This window comes from Callorhinus ursinus, unplaced genomic scaffold (assembly GCF_003265705.2).
Source record: "Callorhinus ursinus isolate GAN/ISIS: 27379988/994484 unplaced genomic scaffold, GSC_fseal_2.0 scaffold3, whole genome shotgun sequence".
Classification (NCBI taxonomy): domain Eukaryota; kingdom Metazoa; phylum Chordata; class Mammalia; order Carnivora; family Otariidae; genus Callorhinus; species Callorhinus ursinus.
The window spans coordinates 27,789,339-27,808,774 of NW_027397065.1; the positions used below are offsets into that span (position 1 = coordinate 27,789,339).

The 19,436-nt window shown below is 56.2% G+C and overlaps 2 protein-coding genes across 2 annotated transcripts; both read left to right on the forward strand.

Moving 5' to 3' along the window:
• The first annotated feature begins 1,241 nt into the window (after positions 1-1,241).
• Positions 1,242-6,600, forward strand: DDX41 (DEAD-box helicase 41). The gene is made up of 17 exons (XM_025866906.2): positions 1,242-1,352; positions 1,435-1,545; positions 1,797-1,956; positions 2,030-2,104; positions 2,233-2,293; positions 2,420-2,556; positions 2,938-3,010; positions 3,137-3,290; positions 3,366-3,502; positions 4,318-4,480; positions 4,662-4,793; positions 5,076-5,147; positions 5,284-5,380; positions 5,518-5,667; positions 5,761-5,832; positions 5,948-6,058; positions 6,249-6,600. The coding sequence occupies exons 1-17, from the start codon at positions 1,326-1,328 to the stop codon at positions 6,383-6,385; spliced, it is 1,869 nt and encodes a 622-aa protein (XP_025722691.1). The 5' UTR covers positions 1,242-1,325; the 3' UTR covers positions 6,386-6,600.
• Positions 6,601-8,487: 1,887 nt separating this feature from the next.
• DOK3 (docking protein 3) lies at positions 8,488-13,443 on the forward strand. The gene is made up of 5 exons (XM_025866907.2): positions 8,488-8,657; positions 9,610-9,915; positions 12,047-12,146; positions 12,258-12,430; positions 12,534-13,443. The coding sequence occupies exons 1-5, from the start codon at positions 8,592-8,594 to the stop codon at positions 13,230-13,232; spliced, it is 1,344 nt and encodes a 447-aa protein (XP_025722692.1). The 5' UTR covers positions 8,488-8,591; the 3' UTR covers positions 13,233-13,443.
• Positions 13,444-19,436: the final 5,993 nt, after the last annotated feature.

The window sequence follows — 19,436 nt, forward strand, 5'->3', positions numbered from 1 at the left end:
TTATCTGTCTTAGAATATTTCTCCTTAACCTCAAGACCCATTATATTTTTGTCTCCTCCACTAATCCATAAACTCAAGCCAGGTTTGTGTCTTGTTCATTTTTTATCTGCTTCAGCACTGCACAGTGCCCAGCATGTGCTGATAATAAATACAGGAATGAAGGAAGAAATAGTACTGATGCATCACTCCTCTTTACAAGTCCCCTGTGAGGGGCACCTGGGTGGCTCAGTCCTCTGACTCTAGATTTCGGCTCAATTCATGATCTCAGCATAGTGGGATCTAGCCCCAGGTCAGACTCCTTGCTCAGCGCGGAGTTTGCTTGAGACTCTCTCTCCCCCTCTCCCTCTGCCCCTTACTCCTGCTCGAGCTCTCTCTCAAAATAAAATCTTTAAAAATAAATACAAATAAAGTACCCAGTGAAGTTGAAGTTACTTTGACAGTCAGCCCTGCATGCTCTGGACCACCCAGCCTACCTATCCAGCTTTAGCTTTGGCCACCCCCACTCCACAGGAGCCGGCCACGTGGTTTGTTTGTTCTTTAAGGAATCTGTACTTGCACATGGCCAGCCCTTCACTCCTACAGGACCCTCAATCAGAAAACTCTTTCTTCCACTTCCTGTTCTGAGAGTCTACACCTGTGGAAGCTCAGATTCAGGTCTCCTTGAAGGCTTCTCTGGGTTCCCCAGGCAGTGAGTTACTTTAAGCTCTATCACAGCATTTACAATAATAATCGCTCCATATGTGTGTACAGACCCTCAGCGAAAAAACACTTGTCACCAGCATTTTATTTATCCCTCGCCACTCTGAACATACGTGCTGTCTCACATAGATGAGGACGCCAGTCAGAGCTGCAGTGTAAGCTGATTCATTTTTCCGTAAGGCACACCCCGTCCCCGCGCCCCTGCCCGGGATGGAGGCCCGGGCGGGATCCCAGCTGGCCCCGTCCCGGGACGTGCCTGATGACGTCAGACTGGGCGAGGCTGGGCAGCTGGCCGGCCGGCCTCTTCGGGATCCCCGATCTCCGCTTTAGGGACCTTCTTCCACCAGACTTCGTTTGAGCCTTTAGCGCATGCTCCAAATCCTCCAGCGTCCCATAATACACTGTCTGACGCTTTGCCCTCGCCCCTGGCAACAAATGCGCAGCCGCCCAAGGGACTTTGACGCCGCGCTGCCTGATAGGGTCTCAGAGGAAAGTTTGTCCCTCTACGCGATCCGGCACTCAGAGGTCGTTGCTAGGCGCCCACGTTCCGCTTCTTCACATCTGATTGGATTTCACTCAAAAGTTGAGGCGGGGTTTTACCGTAGCGCGCATGCGTGCAGCAAAGGATGGAGGACTCGGAACCCGAGCGGAAGGTAGGAGCGAGACAGGGGTCCGCGCGGGTGGCGAGCGGCAGTGAAAGCGGGGGGCCTGAGCCTGACTTCTGTGTATTTGTAGCGGGCTCGCACCGACGAGGCGACTGCCACAGGAAGCCGCTCCGAAACGGAGGATGAGGACGACGAAGACTACGTGCCTTACGTGCCTTTGCGACAGCGCCGGCAACTGCTGGTGAGGGCCCGGGTTCGGAAGAGGAATGAGGGCGTGGGATCGGGGGGCGTGGGGGGGGGGTGGCCGCCAGTGGAGCGAGCTGCCAGTACTCGGGACAGTGGCCGTCTGGCGAATGAGGGACGGGCAACCTGATCTGAGGTCGCAGGGTACAGATTCCTCTCCCAAAAGCCAAGATCTTGACGCAGGCCCCCTGGACCCAATGCTCCGCTCTGTTTTGGGCTGGGCTCTGAGGGGCTCTGGTGGAACCTCAGCTCCAGAAGCTACTGCAACGAAGGCGCAAAGGAGCTGCGGAGGAGGAGCAGCAGGACAGCGGCAGCGAGCCCCGGGGAGATGAGGACGATATCCCGCTGGGCCCTCAGTCCAACGTCAGCCTCCTGGATCAGCACCAGCACCTCAAAGAGAAGGCTGAAGGTGGGCTGGAAAGCAGCGGGGAGGCGCAGTGTGGTACAGTGCTTTGGTGTCTGACATCTGCTGCTTTCCTCAGCCCGCAAGGAGTCTGCCAAGGAGAAGCAGCTGAAAGAAGAGGAAAAGATCCTGGAGAGTGTGGCTGAGGGTCGAGGTATGGTTGTAGCCAGGGCAGGGAGGGAGGTGGACCCAGCCTCCTCCCCCAACCCCAGGCATGTTATATCTCATGGGCCTGGCCTCTGGGAAGCAAGAGCCAGCCCTGAGCCTCGTCTGTCTCCTCAGCCTTGATGTCAGTGAAGGAAATGGCCAAGGGAATCACATATGATGATCCGATCAAAACGAGGTATGGTTTTCAGTCTGTGGGAAGGCAGTCGCTTTTACTTGGAATGGTATGTGGCTGAGACTGGCAGGTGCACCCCAGAGCCAGTTGTGCCCGGGGCCTCTCTTGACCCCCACCATGCACTCACAGTTGGACACCCCCCCGTTATGTCCTGAGCATGTCTGAAGAGCGGCATGAACGTGTACGGAAGAAGTACCACATCCTGGTGGAAGGAGATGGCATCCCACCACCCATCAAGAGCTTCAAGGAAATGAAATTTCCTGCAGGTACCTGGGAACTTTGGTAGTCAAACAACTGTGCGGTTGTGTCCCAGCTCCCCCTGACCTCAGCATCTGCAGCGATGGGTCTAGCCATTGGAGATGGAGGGACTTAGGTTTGAATTTCAGTTGCCCCAGCTGTACCTGCTCACTGTCTTCTGCCATTAGGGAGCTTCAGTGGGCAAGTGACATTGGCCTTAAAGGGACCTAGGTGTAAATCTTCCCTCCAGTTATCCTAGAGGTCTAGACAAGTCTTCTTTTTCTCTCTTTTTTTCTTTGGGCCTCATTTGTAACTTGAAGGGAGCGGGAGTAGTGCCGATTTTACAGCTTTGGGAGGCCTGATAAAGTATCTGTGAGACACAAGGATGATACTAAGGTTGTGTTCCGTAGCCATCCTGAGAGGCCTGAAGAAGAAAGGCATCCACCACCCAACACCCATTCAGATCCAGGGCATCCCCACCATGTGAGTGTGGACCTGGGGGCCCTGAAGAGGGCGGTGATGGGGAGGAGCAGTCACTAGGTGTCCATCTGGAGACACATTCCCTACATTCTACTGAACCTGATCTTCAGGCCTCTCCTCTCCCCACAGTCTCTCTGGCCGTGACATGATAGGTATCGCCTTCACGGGTTCAGGCAAGACACTGGTGTTCACATTGCCTGTCATCATGTTCTGCCTGGAACAAGAAAAGAGATTACCTTTCTCCAAGCGTGAAGGGCCCTATGGACTCATCATCTGCCCCTCGGTAAGACAGACCAGGCTGGAGACAGAGCGGAGACAGGACTGCCTTCTGGTACCAACCTCTGCCCTGTTCTTACAGCGGGAGCTCGCCCGGCAGACCCATGGCATCCTGGAATATTACTGCCGCCTACTGCAGGAGGACAGTTCCCCACTCCTGCGCTGCGCTCTCTGCATCGGGGGCATGTCTGTTAAAGAGCAGATGGAAACCATCCGACAGTGAGCATAAGCACCCCCACCCTGTGGGCCTCCCCAGAGCCCCTCGACAAGCTAAAGGGCCTTTTGCTTTAGCTACCCTTGCAGACCCTTCCAGAAGCTTCCTTGTCCTCGAGGAGTTCCTTGTCTAATGGGGAGATCAGTTGGGGTGGGACAGAGGGATGTGGTAAGGTACTGTGGGAGCACAACAGATGGAATGGGGGCATCTGGGAGGTCAGGGGTCAGGGCATTCTGGGCAGAAGAGACAGAGGTGGGGGACCCAGGATGTCCAGGAAGGTCAGGGTCATTTAGTGTGGTCCAGCATGGAGGCTGAGACACTAGGGCAGGGCCAGATCCATGGCCTTTCCACACAGTGCAGTCGCCAGCAGACAATGCTAATTGCCCGGGACCAGGCTCTGGAGTCACGTACAGGCCACACTTAGGTCCTTCTTTCCAAGGCATTCCCGGTCTCAGGGAAGATTCGGATACAGAAAAGATTAATTTAGCATTCCAGGGAAGTGAGCCCATCAACGCCTACAAAGGGGGCTGCAGGAGCACATACTGAGACCTGTGTGGAGATTCAGGACCACCCTCCTTCTAGAGAGGGAAGGGTATGCAGGGTTGATTCATGGCTGGGGAGGAGCTCTGGAGCAGAGCAGTAGTCAAGAAGGTTGCAGCCCCTTCTGGAAGAGATATGTTTTACAAGTAGGGCAGGGTGGTGGACGTGATGAAGGGACGGGTGAGGAGGGACAGGAAAGAGGGCATAATGAGCAGAATGCCAGCCCTTAGGTGCAGGGATGGGCGGGTAGCCCTGAGCTCAGGGTCTTCTTGCTCCGCAGTGGTGTGCACATGATGGTGGCCACCCCTGGGCGCCTCATGGATTTGCTGCAGAAGAAGATGGTCAGCCTAGACATCTGCCGCTACCTGGCTCTGGACGAGGCTGACCGCATGATTGACATGGGTTTCGAGGGCGACATCCGCACCATCTTCTCCTACTTCAAGGTGCCCGTCCCTGCCTGGCTAGGGCATTCCTGCCACCCTCCCCAGCACACCCCATTCAACTGTGGCAGGCCCTGAGGCCTGGCACTGCCCACCCACTGCCCCGGCTTCAGGGGGCTACATCCCAGCTACTTGGCCTTCCCAGGCCTCACATGCCCTCAGTCGTAGCCCTACTTTTCCTCAGGGCCAGCGGCAGACCCTACTCTTCAGTGCCACCATGCCTAAGAAGATTCAGAACTTTGCCAAGAGTGCCCTGGTAAAGCCGGTCACGATCAACGTGGGGCGCGCTGGGGCCGCCAGCCTGGATGTCATCCAGGTGCGCAGGCACTCCTGATGAGCAGGGTCTCACTTGTGAGGGTTGGATCTGGCCAGGCCGCCTTGAAGCTCTCGGAGTAGGGTTGAGGGGCCACCTTGTGGGCACTGGGGTTTCATTCACATCCCCAGCCCTTAGCAGGAAACATTCTTAGGGCAGCCAGTCCTTTATAGCAAGAGGCTTCTGGTTTCCTCCCAGCCAAGATTGGGGGCCCAGGCTCTGTGGCAGGGCCAGGGCTGGTGAGCCCATTTGCAGGCCCACCTGACCTGGCTCCTGTGATGGCAGGAGGTGGAATATGTCAAGGAGGAGGCCAAGATGGTATACCTGCTTGAGTGCCTACAGAAAACACCCCCACCTGTAAGTGCAGCCCACCAGGCTGGCTGAGGACCCCTGGAATGAAGGGGAGGGGGTGAGTGGGGGCAGCATGCTGGAGAAGGTCGGGCACGCCTGGTTGGGGTCAGCCCCCATGACTGAAGTTGGCTTTCCTGGACAGGTGCTCATCTTTGCGGAGAAGAAGGCAGATGTGGATGCCATCCACGAGTACCTGCTGCTCAAGGGGGTCGAGGCGGTGGCCATCCATGGGGGCAAAGGTCAGGGGGTAGTGCACACGTAGGCATGGATTCTGCTGCCATTGCTGCCCTCACCTAATCCCTCTCCCTGCCTAGTAGGCCTGCCACTACTCCCCAGACTCCTGTCACTCTAACAGCTCCTGCCTAACCCTCCCCAGACCAGGAGGAACGGACCAAGGCCATCGAGGCATTCCGGGAGGGCAAGAAGGATGTCCTGGTGGCCACAGACGTAGCCTCCAAGGGCCTGGACTTCCCTGCCATCCAGCATGTCATAAATTATGACATGCCTGAGGAGATCGAGAACTACGGTGGGGAGCTTGGGTGGGGGGCAAGGTGTCAGGGGTGCGGGCTGGGCCCCAGCCCCTGGGCAGTAGGCCAGAGGTTCTGTTCCCTCTCTGCAGTGCACCGTATCGGCCGTACCGGGCGCTCAGGGAACACAGGCATTGCCACCACTTTCATCAACAAGGCCTGTGGTAAGGCTGCCACCAGGGCCACCCCAGCTCTCCCCTGGGTCCTCTGCCTGTGGCTACCTAGGTCCTGGCTGCAGGGCCTAGGGTTGGGCCTCATGGTTCCCTCCTACCTCCACAGACGAGTCAGTGCTGATGGACCTGAAAGCCCTGCTGCTGGAGGCTAAGCAGAAGGTGCCCCCCGTGCTGCAAGTGCTGCACTGTGGGGATGAGTCCATGCTGGACATTGGAGGTGACTGCTGGCCAGGAGACCCCGGGGCAGTGGGGGGGTGGGGGGAGCAGGGGAACATGACGAGAGCACCACAAAACTAAGTATGTGCTGCACATCAGAGGACTTGAGGGAGGGCTCTAATGGGAAGCCAGGGTCTGGGGTGTGGAGCCTGGTCCTGCAGTCTTGCTGACTCTCACCCCCATGCCCCCAGGAGAGCGTGGCTGTGCCTTCTGTGGGGGCCTGGGCCATCGAATCACTGACTGCCCCAAACTCGAGGCTATGCAGACCAAGCAGGTCAGCAATATCGGCCGCAAGGACTACCTGGCCCACAGTTCCATGGACTTCTGAGCCATCTGTCATCCCTTGTCTCCAAGAGATCTGTCTCCAGCCACCTCCTACACACACCAGCCCCCTGGACAAAAAGCCAGCATCTTCGGCCCAGCTGGCCTGGGCTGGGCCAGGCTGGGCCTGGCTGCCTGCTCCCTGTGTCCCCCAGAATTACTATTTTTGTTCCCTTTTGCCCCAGCTGTCATTAAAGCACAAGCCTCTCTGGTCTCAGCCTAGCCCTGCCTCTGTGTTTCGCCTTCCCTGACCCCTGCTTCCTGGACAGGCCTCACCCTCTGACCTCCGTAGCCCCTCTCAGGCGAGGGAACTGGCATCTCCCACCGCTACCGCCAACACGGCCGGCTGGGTTTGGTTGTGGAGAGAGCCACGTAGCTGGGGCCCCCTGCTGGGAGCTCTGGGTACCTCCTCTGGGCTAGCTGGATTTGTGGCTCAGGGAGAGACCGCATTGGTGGGCCCTGGGGAAATGGCTGGGTTTTCTGGTCTCTGGTTGGCTCTTATAATCTCCAACCTTGCCCCAGCCTCCCTCTTCCTGTCAGTTGTATGAAGCTCCCGGGGCCCCTTGGGAGGTGACTTCCTGCCTCAGGCCCCCTGCCTACTTGCCTGCCCACACAGACTTCAAGTGGAAAACCCTCTGTCCATCTCGCTGAGGGGGCAGCAAACGCCACAGGACCACCACTCAGGCCACTAGCACTCACTGACCTCACTCTGTGCCTGGCTGTCTGTTGGGCTCAGGATCCAGGCAATTCAGGCAGACGCCTGCTGGGAGGTTCATAGGTAAGTGGGAGAGATGGGAGATGGGAATAACGGGGTGGCACATGGCGCAGGATCTCCACGTCTGGCAAGGGACGGGCAGAGGAGGAGTATGGGCAGCAATTCCTCGGGGCCCGGCACTTCATGTGCAAGACCACATGCTTATCCCAGCAGGACAGCAGTTGCTCAAGTCATGTTTGTCACTTGGTGTTTGGCCTTGGGCAAGTTACTTAATATTTCTGAGCCTTGATTTCCTCATCATTGAAATGGCAATGAGAATGCAAAGAACAGACTGTCCGGCTGCAGGAGCTTCGGGCTGCCCAGGCTGCAAGGGACACAAAGCCGGGTGGAGAGGCCCTTGGAAAAGACTTCCTGCCCACACCCCATATGCGACCCTAGAGTATTGTTCAGCCTGGTTACACATGCCTGCCTAAAGGTGGCATTGAATGAGTGACAGGAGGCTGTCCCCAGAATTCAGACACACAGAGCCCCAATAGCAGTCTCCAGCAAGGTGAAGCCAAAAAAAAAAAAAAAAGGGGTGCCTAGCAAGAAGCAAAATTTTAAAAAAGCATGTGATCTCTCCAGGGACCCACTGGGGGCATGCCACCCACACTCACATGACTGGGCCATGCCGTGAGGACGGGCTCACTGGTGGGGCCCTTGTGCTCGGTGTGGGGTGGTCAAGGGGGGGCCTCCTCGGGGAAAGAGGCAGCCCAGCTGTCAACTGGCACAGCAGTAAGGGGTTCCTGGGAGGCACTGGGCCGAGGGGAGGTGGAGGCCAGGACAGGGCACCTTGAGTGTAGGGCTGAGGAGCCCAGGCTACAGCCCCGGGCAGGGGGCAGTCAGAGGAGTTGGTTTGGGGTTGGTGTAAAAGACCACAGTGGGCCCTGTCGGGCAGTGGTTCAAAGGGGAGATAAGAGGCTGGTAATGGACAGGGACTGTGAAGACAGAGGGGAGCAGGTGAATATTAGAAATATTTCCAAGATAAAGACCAGCAGAGTGGCACTGAGAGGGTGCCAACCAGGGCTCAAGAGTGAGGAAAGCGAGGAGCGGGCCCGTCTGGCTAGAAGAGGTCCTGGGGCAGGGCAGGGCCGCGGGAACTTCAGGTGCCGGGGTGTGCGACTGCCCTGCTCAGAGGAGAGGTCGAAGCTTATGACTCACAGCCAGCTGACCCAGGTGCAGGCAGAGGTCAGCCGCCCTCCGGGGGTCTGAGGCCCCTGCCAGGCACACATGGGCACCTTGGGCCAGCTGGACCCCGAGGAAGAAATATGTGATGTCCCCACCCCCTATCCTAACTCCTTTACTGAAGACAGGCGCCCCTCCCCCCAGCCCCGCAGCTGCCTCTCTGGACAGAGGGAGGGGGAAGTGGCCAGAAGGGGAAGTGTGTGGAGTTCCCCTCCAGCCTGTCATCAGTCTCATCAGGCCCTCGGAGTGGCAGTCCCGGGGCCTGGCAGCGGCCATGGAGCCTCGGGAGACTCCCATCAAGGACGGCATCCTCTATCAGCAACACATCAAGTTCGGCAAGGTGGGGACCCTGGCTGCCAGGCAGCTTGCCCAGGACGGTAGGCGGCGGCCCCAGCCTCAGCCCACCGGGACCTGGGAGAATGGGGAAGGAGTCAGGGTGGGGAACCCAACCAAGGTGTTGGGGAGTAGAGCAGAGCCCCATTCTCAGCTTGAGTGGGCCTTTTGGAGAGCCTGTTCTGTTTGCGGATGGGGAAGCCAAGCGCGGGGAGGATCTAAGAATCCAAACCTTGGGGCAGGGCAGAGCTGAGAGGCTGGCTAACCCAACAGCCTTCCGCCCTGTGTCGTAGAGGCACCAAGGCTCCTGTGGAGAAGGCCGGGGCTGAGTCGGAGGAGCGCCAGCCTGCAGACGAGGGCTCAGCTCCTCCCAGCCCTGTTACAGGACACAGTTGGGGGGTTTGCCTCTCTCCCCAGGCAGCAGGCCCTTCACCCTCACAGCTCAGCTGCAGCTGCTGCCCAGGCAGATAAACAATCTGTTTCCTTTGCTTTACGCTATTTGCATGTTTCCTTCCTTGCCATCATGAGACCGAGGCCTCCCTCCTGCCTTAGCCCTTGTCCCATGGCCCAAGTGACCTTTTCTTTGGGGAGAGGGCATAGGGGGCACCAACACAATGGTAGCATCAGGTGGTCTGCTTCAACCACGTCAGAGACATGATCCAGTAGAAGCCCCAACCTTGCATTCTCATGGCTTTTGAGATGTAAGGACACTAGTGCTCATGGGGGTCACAGTTAGGCAATTGGTGGGATGGATTTGAACCCACAGTTGACCGGCCGCCAGCACAGACTCTTCCCCCTGCTGGGCTGGCCCTGGCAGGGCCCCTTTCTCTGGGACTCTGCGGATCTGGGGGAAGCAGAGGCCAGCCAGGGTGGCCAGGAGCACTTGCTGAGCAGCATGTGCTGAGCTACAGGGAGAACCACCACCCAAGGGTCTTTTCCCCCATCCTCATCTCCCACAGAAGTCCTGGCGGAAGGTATGGGGTCTGCTGTATGCAGGAAGCCCATCAGGTGTGGCACGGCTGGAGAGCTGGGAGGTACGGGATGGTGGCCTGGGGCCAGCAGGTGACAGGTCTGCAGGACCCAGCCGGCGCGGGGAACGGCGGATCATCCGCCTGGCTGACTGTGTGTCTGTGCTGCCGGCTGACGGCGAGAGCTGCCCCAAGGACACTGGTGCCTTCCTGCTCACCACCACAGAGCGAAGCCACCTGCTGGCCGCACAGCATCGCCAGGAATGGATGGGCCCCATCTGCCAGCTGGCCTTCCAGGTGAGCATAAGGGGCCAGAGGTGGGCCACCTGACCCCTGACCTTGTTCATCTCCATGCTCACTCCCATCCTGTCACTCAGCAAGTACCTGCCAAGCACCTGCAACCTTCGGGGGAATAGCCCTGAAGTCCACAGAACGAATCTCAGATGGCCATTCATGCTGTGGGGAAAATGAAAGGCTGGTGGGACCAGGCATGAATGGCGGGGTATTAGATGGGAAGGTCTCTCAGGAAGGGACAGTGAGCCAAGTCCTCAAGGACAAATAAGAGCCCACCAGGCAAAGATCTGAAGCAAGAGTGACCCAGACACTGAGGTCTGAGGAGTGTCCTGAACAGAGGGGGCAGCATGGGCAAAGGCCCCGTGGCAGGGGAAAGTTTGATGTGTTAAAGGGGCAGAAAGGCCATCGTGGCTGGAGAGTAAGGAGTGGGAAGGAGCCCAGGAGGAGGCAAAGGTGGAGAGTTTGGTGGGAGCCAGCTGAAACTACTCTGGGCCACATGCAGAGTTCGGGGCTTTATTCTGAGTGAGAGGAGATGCCTTTGAGAGGGGGATTCTTTGGGGAGCCAGGGACAGAGCTTTAAAGCTTCACAGGGTCTATGAAGGACCAAAAGGAAATGAGCCTAGCAGTTCCTCAAAAATTTAAACATAGAGTTGCCATATGACCCAGCAATTGCACTAGTAGGTGTATACCCAAGAGAATTGAAATAGGTGTTCAAACAGAACTTGTATGAGAATGCTCAGGGCAGCAATATTCGCGATAGCTCAAAGGTGCAGACAACCCCAACGTCTGTTAACTGATGGTTACACCCAATGTAGTCTATGCATACAACAGAATATTATCTGACCATGAAAAAAAAAATGAGGTGGGCGCCTGGGTGGTTCAGATGGTTTAGCGACTGCCTTCAGCTCAGGTCGTGATCCTGGACTTCCAGGATCGAGTCCTGCATCAGGCTCCCTGCTCAGCAGGGAGTCTGCTTCTCCCTCTGACCTTCTTCCCTCTCGTGCTATTTCTCATTCTCTCTCTCAAATAAATAAATAAAATCTTTTTAAAAAATGAGGTAATGATGCATGCTAACACCATAAATGAACCTGGAAAACATCATGCTAAGTAAAAGGAGCCAGACACAAAAGACCACACATTAGTATCAGTCTATTTATGTGAAACACCCAGAATAGGCAAATCTATGGGACAGAAAGCAGCTTAGTGGTTGCTGGGGGCTGAGGGGGCGGGGAGTGGGTAGTGACTGCTAATGGGTTTCCAGGTGGAATGATGAAAAATTCTGGAACTAGATAAAGGTGACCATTACACAACGTTATGACTATACTAAAACCACTGAATTATACACTTTAAAATGGTGACATGGTAAATTTTATGTTGTGTATTTTACCACAATATTTTATTTTTTTAAGGATTTTATTTATTTATTTGACAGAGAGGGAGAGAGCATGAGCAGAGAGGGGCAGAGGGAGAGGGAGAAGCAGGCTCCCCATTGAGCAGGGAGCCCAAGGCAGGGCTCGATCCCAGGACCCTGGGATCATGACCTGAGCTGATGGCAGACGTTTAACTGACTTAGCCACACAGGCATCCCTACCACAATATTTTAAGTTTAAAAAAAAAAAAAAAGGAAATGAACAGGAACAAGGAGACCAGGGAGGAAGCTGTCGCATGTGACCCTGGCCATGCCACCGTGGGCCAAGGTAGTTGTGCTGGAAGTGCTGAAAGAGCTCAGAGGATGTAAGGGCAAATGGTGAAAGAGGCCTAGAGAAGGATGGAGAAGCCAATTCACGCGCGTGTCCCACCCCTGAAGCTCCTGCCCCTTTATCACTCCAAGCTGTTAGGGACACACACAGGCAGGCCCAATCCCTGGCCAAGTACAAGTGCAATGGGGACCTCCTCTTGTGTGCCGCTACTTTACAACTCTCAGCACCCTCAAGGGGGCACCTGGGGGCTGCAGGTGGGGAAATAGAGAGGTCCTCACGGTCGTGCAGTGTGTCGGGGACAGAACTGGAAGTGGCATCCCAGTCCCTGGATGTTCCTGCCTGGCCTGGAGTCCTGGGTTACTGGCCCCAGGGAGAAGATGTAGAAAGAGGAGTAGGGGGAGGGCTCTAACTTCTGACTGTTTTTCATTCTCCAGGGCATAGCGGAGTATTCCTCAGGACCAGGGGAGGTGGAAGCTTCCAAGAGGGGCCTGGTGCCCATGGAGGAGAATTCCATCTACTCCTCCTGGCAAGAAGGTGAGTCAGGGAGGGGCAAGGGCAGCCTCAGCCATCCTCCACCCAGGGCCGGGACCTTTGGGGAACCCAGGCGGGCTATCCCTGATGCCCTTGCCACCCTCCTGCCTGCAGTAAGCGAGTTTCCAGTGGTGGTGCAGAGGACCGAGGCTGCCACCCGCTGCCAGCTGAAGGGGCCCTACCTCCTGGTGCTAAACCAAGATACCATCCAGCTGCGGGAACCCTCCAGCCCCCAGGCCCTCTACAGCTGGCCCTACTGCTTCCTGCGCAAGTTCGGCTCTGACAAGGTGAGGTGCAGGGAGTGCCCTGCTGGGAAGGGTGGCAGGTGGACTGGTGCCCAGGTCCCTCCGCCGCGAACCCACCCATACCACCCCCCAACCCCATGTCCAGGACGTGTTCTCCTTCGAAGCTGGACGCCGCTGTGACTCAGGCGAGGGTCTCTTTGCCTTCAGCAGCCCCCGAGCCCTCGACCTGTGCAGGGCCGTGGCCGCTGCCATTGCCCGCCAGCGGGAACGGCTGCCAGAGCTGGCTGGGCCCCGGCCCTGTCCCCTGCCTCGGGCGACCTCCCTGCCCTCACTAGACCCGCCAGGAGAGCTGCGGGAGGTGCCCCCAGGGCTGGAGCCCCCCAGCTCCTGGAGGGCACGCCTGGCTGAGCCCGGCCCCCAGAGTCTGCCCCCATTGCTGAGCCCGGTGCCCCACGATGAGCCGGTGTCTGAGCTCTACGCATCCGTGTGCAAGCGGGCCAGTGGGCCCCCAGGCAATGCCGAGCACCTCTATGAGAACCTATGCCTGCTGGAGGCAGGCCCTGTGCTGCCCAGGGATAGGGACCCTGAGCAGGAGGGTCCCAGCCGCCGCAGCCCCCTGGCCAGCCCCATCTACCACAACAGCGAGGACCTGGGCTGGCTGGGCCCTGCCCATGACAACAGCCTTGAGGCCCAGTACCGGCGGCTGCTGGAACTGGAGCTGGGCGACAGTGATGAAGCTGGGAGCTCTGGCCGCCCCAGTGCTCACACGGGCTTCAAGGCCAAGCTGGTGACGCTGCTGAGCCGTGAGCGGAAGAAGGGCCCAGCCCCCTGTGACCGGCCCTGAAAGCCCCGCGAGGCTCTGTGGCAGGAGGAAAGACAGGTGCTCTGCTGTTCCTGGGCCAGGGCCAACAATGGACATCTGTGACACAGCCCTGCATCCACTCTGGCCTGCAGGGGTAAGGCAGGCTGGGGAGGACCCCTCCTGTGCCCCGCCACCCCCCCCCACCGCCGTGTACAGTGTACAGGTTTGCTGATAATAAAACCTCCCAGCTCTGCTCCTGGTCCCACCTTGTAGCGCATAGTGTACAGCTGGCAGTGGTGCTCACCGGGCCACACAGACACACAGACCCTCACTCACGTGCCCAGAAGCAAACACCAGGGCCCTGTGCTGGGTGCCGGGGACACACCTAGCCTGCACTTGACCTCTGCGACCCGTGGGCTCCAGTCCACTTGAGCAGATGGGTGGGATGCAGATAATTAGGGCCCATGTAGTCAGTCCTGTAACAAAAATAACGGGGACAGTAAGGCAGGAGGAGAAATCGGGCTTGCCCATGCGTGAGGTGCCCTCTGAGTTAAGTGTGAAGGACAGGCAGAGCCTTACCAGGTGGACAGCAAGCCCCCGGTCTTTCCAGGCTGAGGGTGTGTCTGGCACTGGCCCAGAGATAAAGGGAAAAGCATGGAGCTGACAGGGAGTTGGTGGCCAAGTGTGAGAGGCCTGACCATCCTGCAGTGAGCTTGGTCTCATCCTCAGCAGAGAGACACAGTCAGATTATAGAAGGAGCCATGTGGAAAACAAATTTGAGGGAGCCCAACTGGAGACCAAGTAGCCTGATCTGGGGAGGAGGTAATAGGTGGGGGGTGGGGGAAGGGCAGGTGGAAGGGACTTCAAAGATTTGCACAACCAAAACACCTGCTCCCCAATAAGACTCCAAAATGTGCAGACACTTCTGGGGAACCTTGGGCCTCAGTCTCCTCAGCCGTCAAGGACAAAGGTCAAATTACCTACCAGGCATGCATTCATGCCTTAGAGTTTTACTGCCTGCCTACTCTGTGCCAGGCACTGGGGACACCGCCATGTTCAAGACAGTGAGGTCCTTTTGTTTTTGTTTTCCGTTTTTTTTTTTTTTTTTTTTTTGGAGAGAGACTGGGGGTGGGGGTGAGGGAAAGAGAGAACGCTAAGCAGGCTCCATGCTCAGCACGGAGCCCCAACATAGGGCTTGATCTCACAACCCTCAGATCATGACCTGAGCCGTAATCAAGAGTCGGAGGCTTAACTGAGCCTCCCAGGTACCCCATAATTCAGTGAGGTTCCGTTCTCAAGGATCTCATGTTCCGGAGGGAGATAAACAAGTGTCTTGAAGACTTTGGTGCCCTCATGCTACTCCTGTCACCATGCCTGAGGCCTCCCTGCACAAAAGCATCATGCCCCCAAGAATCTTGCCCCCAGCCCCTTGACCTCAACTCTGCCTCCACTGCCCATGCCATTGGCACATCCTGCACCTCTTCATGACAGTGATGCTCCCTCTACACAATCTTATTTCCAAGCATCCACCTCTGGCCACCTCCTTTTCTCCTTCCAGCCCACTTCCAATGGCATGGCCCATAAAGCCCCTCTCCAACCACACTGGCCTACAGGACCCTTTCCTCGCCATCTGTGCAGTTGCTCTCCGCAACGCCATCCTTGTCCAACTTCGATTCTTTGCTCCGCCAATGGAGCAACCCCCTTGTGCTCCTCTCTTCTTCCATCTTATTTGTCTGGCAAAGTGCCCAGCCTCAGGTGAACCCCATTCCCCTCCATGCCTGGGCTGAGGAGAGAGGATGGCTCAGTTTGCCAAGCTGGGAGGGGAGGGGGGCTGGACACAGAGCGCACGGGTTGGGGAGCAGACACTTCTGTCATCGTAGGGCAGGGCGGAGATGGTGCGGCTGCTGGTGCACTTGCCAGTGAAGTGCTGGGAGGTTGGTGGGGGACGGGGGGGCAACTGCCCATGGCCAGAGAAATTCACACAACCAGGCTGACCACATTCTCTCATGACGTGATCTCGAAGCTCAGATAGACAGGCTCTCCGGAGAGCTCCTCCATCCCAAGACCTTCTCACCTTCTCCTCTCCAACCCCACTCCTTCTCATCTCAAAGATATCCTGGACAGATGGCAGCTGACAGCAGCGAAGCCCCTCGACCACCCAGCACTTCACTGGCAAGTGCACCAGCAGCCGCACCATCTCCGTCCTGCCCTACGATGACAGAAGTGTCTGCTCCCCAACCCGTGCGCTCTGACCCCAGCCCCCTCCTCCCAGCTTCGCAAACTGAGCCGTCCTCTCTCCTCAGCCCATGAATTCCACCATCACCATCATCTTTTCCAGCCACATGCAAACACGCTCCATAATTTCACATCTTTAAAGAAAACCTTTGACCTCGCATTCGGCTTCAGCCACCTCCCCGTTCCCTTTTCCCCTTCACAGTGAAACTCCTCAAAAGCGTTGTTGATTACTTTCATTTCCACTTTCTCCTATTCTCCCTTTAGCCAACTCAAGTCTCCCCGTGGGCCCCACTGATCCATTACATCACTCTTATTAGGGTCACCAACCTCTTGTTCCCCAAAACAAAAGCAACCTGGTCTCCCCAACTTCTCAGCAGGATCTAACATCTCTCCTTAAAACACCATTTTCACTTGGTTCTCCTCCCTCCTCACAGATCTCTCCTTCCCAGCCTCGGCTGGCACCTCATCTGCCAGAGTTCTGCCTGGGGCTCCGGCCTCAGACACAGTGTAGCTCAACCCTGGCTGCACACGGAATCACCTGGAGCCCTTTTAAAAATGCCTACGCCTTGCCCTGCACCCAGGGGCTGAGATTTCCTCAGTCTAGGTGCGACCTGGGTACCAGTGTCCAGTTTTTCAATTTCCCGGATGATTTCTGTGTGAGTCCAAGGTGGAAAACCACTGCCATAAGTGAGCCAATTCTGTTTCCAGATCTCATAGACCATCTAAATGTTCATGACTCCCAAAGGTACATCTCAGCACAGAGCTGTCCCCCTGAACTCCAGATTTAAGAATCCAACTGCACACCAGACTCCTGGATGTCTGAAAGACATCTCCAAATGCAGTGTGTGAAAGGAGGTTGTGGGCAGGGGGTTTCTGTGCAGTGCTGGCCACAGAGAGAAAAGCCTGGAAGGATGTTAAAGGCAGGGGGAGGTAGGTTTCAGCCCCACTTATGGGAGGGGAGTGATGTCTTCCCTATGACAGGGAAAATCTTCCCATGATCGATCAGGCTGCCGGCCATAAAGCAAGCTGAGGCCAAGAGGCTACCCAGTCCGGTTAGCTGCAGCAAGGACCCCTCCACCCCACAGTGGCAAACCAGCCCTTGACAGCTCAGCAAATCCCAGGACACTGAAGGTTACCTAGAGAATTAGGGTCATGGCCAGACCTGGAACCTAGAACTCTGGGTCTCTGTTCTGGCATACTTTTTTTTATTACAAACCTAAGACTCTTTGCTTTATGTCAGTTTTTGTGAGATTCCAACCAGTCTATAAAAGAGAACCTCTTTACAAATCTCCAGGATTCTCAGGCCTCGCCCTGGAGCTGCACGTGTCCTGAACACTAGGGGGCACTGCGTCCTAACCTGGGGCCTGTTCCTCCCCTTGGGCTGCCTTTGCAGGGAACATTGGTGGCTTCATCCAGGCCTGAGCCTTGCACAAGCCAAGGAATGGGACCTGGTGTCCTCTGCTAGAGGACTGCCAGGACCCCCAGGCTGCCACTTGTTCTCTTACTCACATGCTGTTTCACCTTCTCAATCCTTCCTTCATCTCTTCATTCACATCCCCTGTGTACAGACACTGGGGAAATGGTGCACGAGACAGACAAATCCCTGCTCTAATGGGACTGACATTCTAATGAGGACAAAGAGCAATGAAGAAACAAGCACCCAATATAATGTCAGATGGTGGTAAGTGCTATGGGGAAAAGTAAAGCAGGGTAAGGGACTAAGTGCCCAATGCAAGTGACATGTCAAGGAGCTATTGTTTTAGATACGGTGATCAGGGAAGGCCCCTTGGAGGAGGCAACAGCGGAGCAGAGATCTGAACAAAGTGAGAGAGCCTGTTGTTTAGGTAGCAGGGGAACCTGTTCCAAGCAGAAGGAGCTACAAGTGCAAAGTCCCTGAGGCAGGAATATGCTTGATGTGTTGCAGGAACAGTGAGAAGGCTGGAGTGGCTGGGGTAGAGTGAGCAAGGAAGGGAGCAGTGGGAGGTAGACTCAGCTTATTAATGTCATGTACATCTTAAGGACCTTAGTTTTATTTCAAGTGTAACATGAGCCCACTGGAATGCCAGAAGCTGAGGGTGATGTGGTGTGATTTCTGCTTAAAAAATACCACAGCTTCTGCATGGAGACTTTAGATTAGGTAAGGGTGGAAGCAGGGAGATCTGTTAGGAGACTGTTAAGGCGTCCAGACACAAGAGGAATGGCTGGCTGGTGACCAAATATGGAACATATTCTTATTCTGAAGGTGGAATTTGCAGAATTTAAGGTATAACAGAGAAAGGAAGGATAACGTCATAGTTTTTACTGGGCCAGGTGGATGAATGGTGATGCCATTTACTAAGGTGAGGAAGAAGTTAGGGAGGTGGAAAATCACAAGTTTAAACTGGGATGTGATGAGCTGAGATATCTAGTAGACCTCCAAACAGAGCCTGAATAGGACATTGGATATTAGAGGCTGGAATTTGGGGTGGGGGGAAGGTCAGGACTGGACATATAACCTGGGAGTCCTTGGCATATAGGTGTTATTGATAGTCACAGGACAAGATGGGGTCCCGGCGAATGAATGTAGTCGGGAACATTTCATGGCCAAGTTGGGAGGCAGGTGCGGAGCCGCCAAAGGAGGTAGAGAAGGATTAGCCAGTGGCAGGAGGAGGTAGGAAGCCAGGGGCAAGGGAGAAGATGCCTGGACCAGTGCTACTCCCAGGCAGGGCAAAAGGAAAGCTGACCAGTCACCATTGACTTGATAACTTGGAGGTCATTGGAGACCCTGAGAAGAGGGAAATAATTCAGAGGACTGGTGGAAACAACGGCCTGACTGGAGTGAGTTCAAGAAAGAGCAGGAGGAAAGCAGGTGCAAATCGGGTTACAGACAACTCATTTGAGAAATTTTACTCTCAAAAGGAATAGAATAGGGGACGCCTGGTGGCTCAGTCGGTTGAGCATCTGCCTTTTGGCTCGGGTCATGATCCCGGAGTCCTGGAATCAAGTCCTGCGTCCGGGGAGTCTGCTTCTTCCTCTCCCCCTCCCCCCTGCTCATGCTCTCTCTCTCTCTCAAATAAGCAAAATCTATTTTAAAAAGAATAGAAGAGCAATAGTTGAAGGGGAGGTGGGATCAAGAGAAGATTTCTTTAAAGGTAACTCTTACAGCAGTCTGTGTAGTCAGGGAAATGATGCACAAGAGGGAAATGTGATGAGGGCGGGGGTGGGGGGGTGGGGGTGGAGAACAGCCTCAGCCATGCCCTAGAAAGAGCTGAGGGGTAGATGCCTATTCCCTCAGCCGAACACTGCCGCTTCTGCTCAATTTCCCCTGCCATCTGTGCTAGCTGCCCGGGAGGACCTCTAGGGACAAAGTGGGGACTCTGACACCCCTGCTAGAGTCACCCTGTTACATCCCCACTGCCTGCGCTGCCTTCTCTGGAGTGGGGTACCAGGCAACAGACCATTTCAACAGTGTGGAGTCGTTACAGGGCAGAGGGCTGTTGACTGCCTGGGCTCAGGCTCAGAGCCAGGCCAGGGGCCCCCTCCAACTCTGTCCGCCCCTGCCATTATTTTCTGCCTTTTGTAGAGGGTTCTACAAACCTAGCTTCAAGATCCCCTGACCCCACCTCAACTGACCCCACCTCGAGGTGTTCCACACCCGCAAGTCCCTCCGATTTAGAAAGTGTGGAGACGCCGAAGGCTTGCACCTTAAGCCAAACAATGCCTATCCTTACGATGGACCTGCAAGGCGAGTATTACTGACCCATTTTTCCGAGGAGGAAACTGAGATTCAGGATGTCCAGGTCTGTTTGGTTTCGAAGGCCGCTTTCTTTCGGCTCGGCCAGAGGGAGGCGCAAGGGGCAGGGCGAGCTGCAAGCTGACTCCTAGACCACGCGACGGGCAGCCCAGGCCCTACCCAGACCCCGCCCAGGCTCCGCCCCACCAAGGGGTCCCGGGCAGGCCAGGCCTTCCAGCTCCAAGCAAAACGGGACTTCGTGATTGGGCGGGGCGGAAGGATTGGGTGGGGCTTCCCAG

Coding starts and splice junctions, on each gene's coding strand:
- DOK3 (XM_025866907.2), top strand. CDS start 8,592: ATGGAGCCTCGGGAGACTCCCATCAAGGACGGCATCCTCTATCAGCAA. Junction 8,658..9,609: donor AACACATCAAGTTCGGCAAG/GTGGGGACCCTG, acceptor CATCTCCCACAG/AAGTCCTGGCGGAAGGTATG. Junction 9,916..12,046: donor TCTGCCAGCTGGCCTTCCAG/GTGAGCATAAGG, acceptor TTCATTCTCCAG/GGCATAGCGGAGTATTCCTC.
- DDX41 (XM_025866906.2), top strand. CDS start 1,326: ATGGAGGACTCGGAACCCGAGCGGAAG. Junction 4,481..4,661: donor CCATCTTCTCCTACTTCAAG/GTGCCCGTCCCT, acceptor ACTTTTCCTCAG/GGCCAGCGGCAGACCCTACT. Junction 5,148..5,283: donor TACAGAAAACACCCCCACCT/GTAAGTGCAGCC, acceptor TTTCCTGGACAG/GTGCTCATCTTTGCGGAGAA.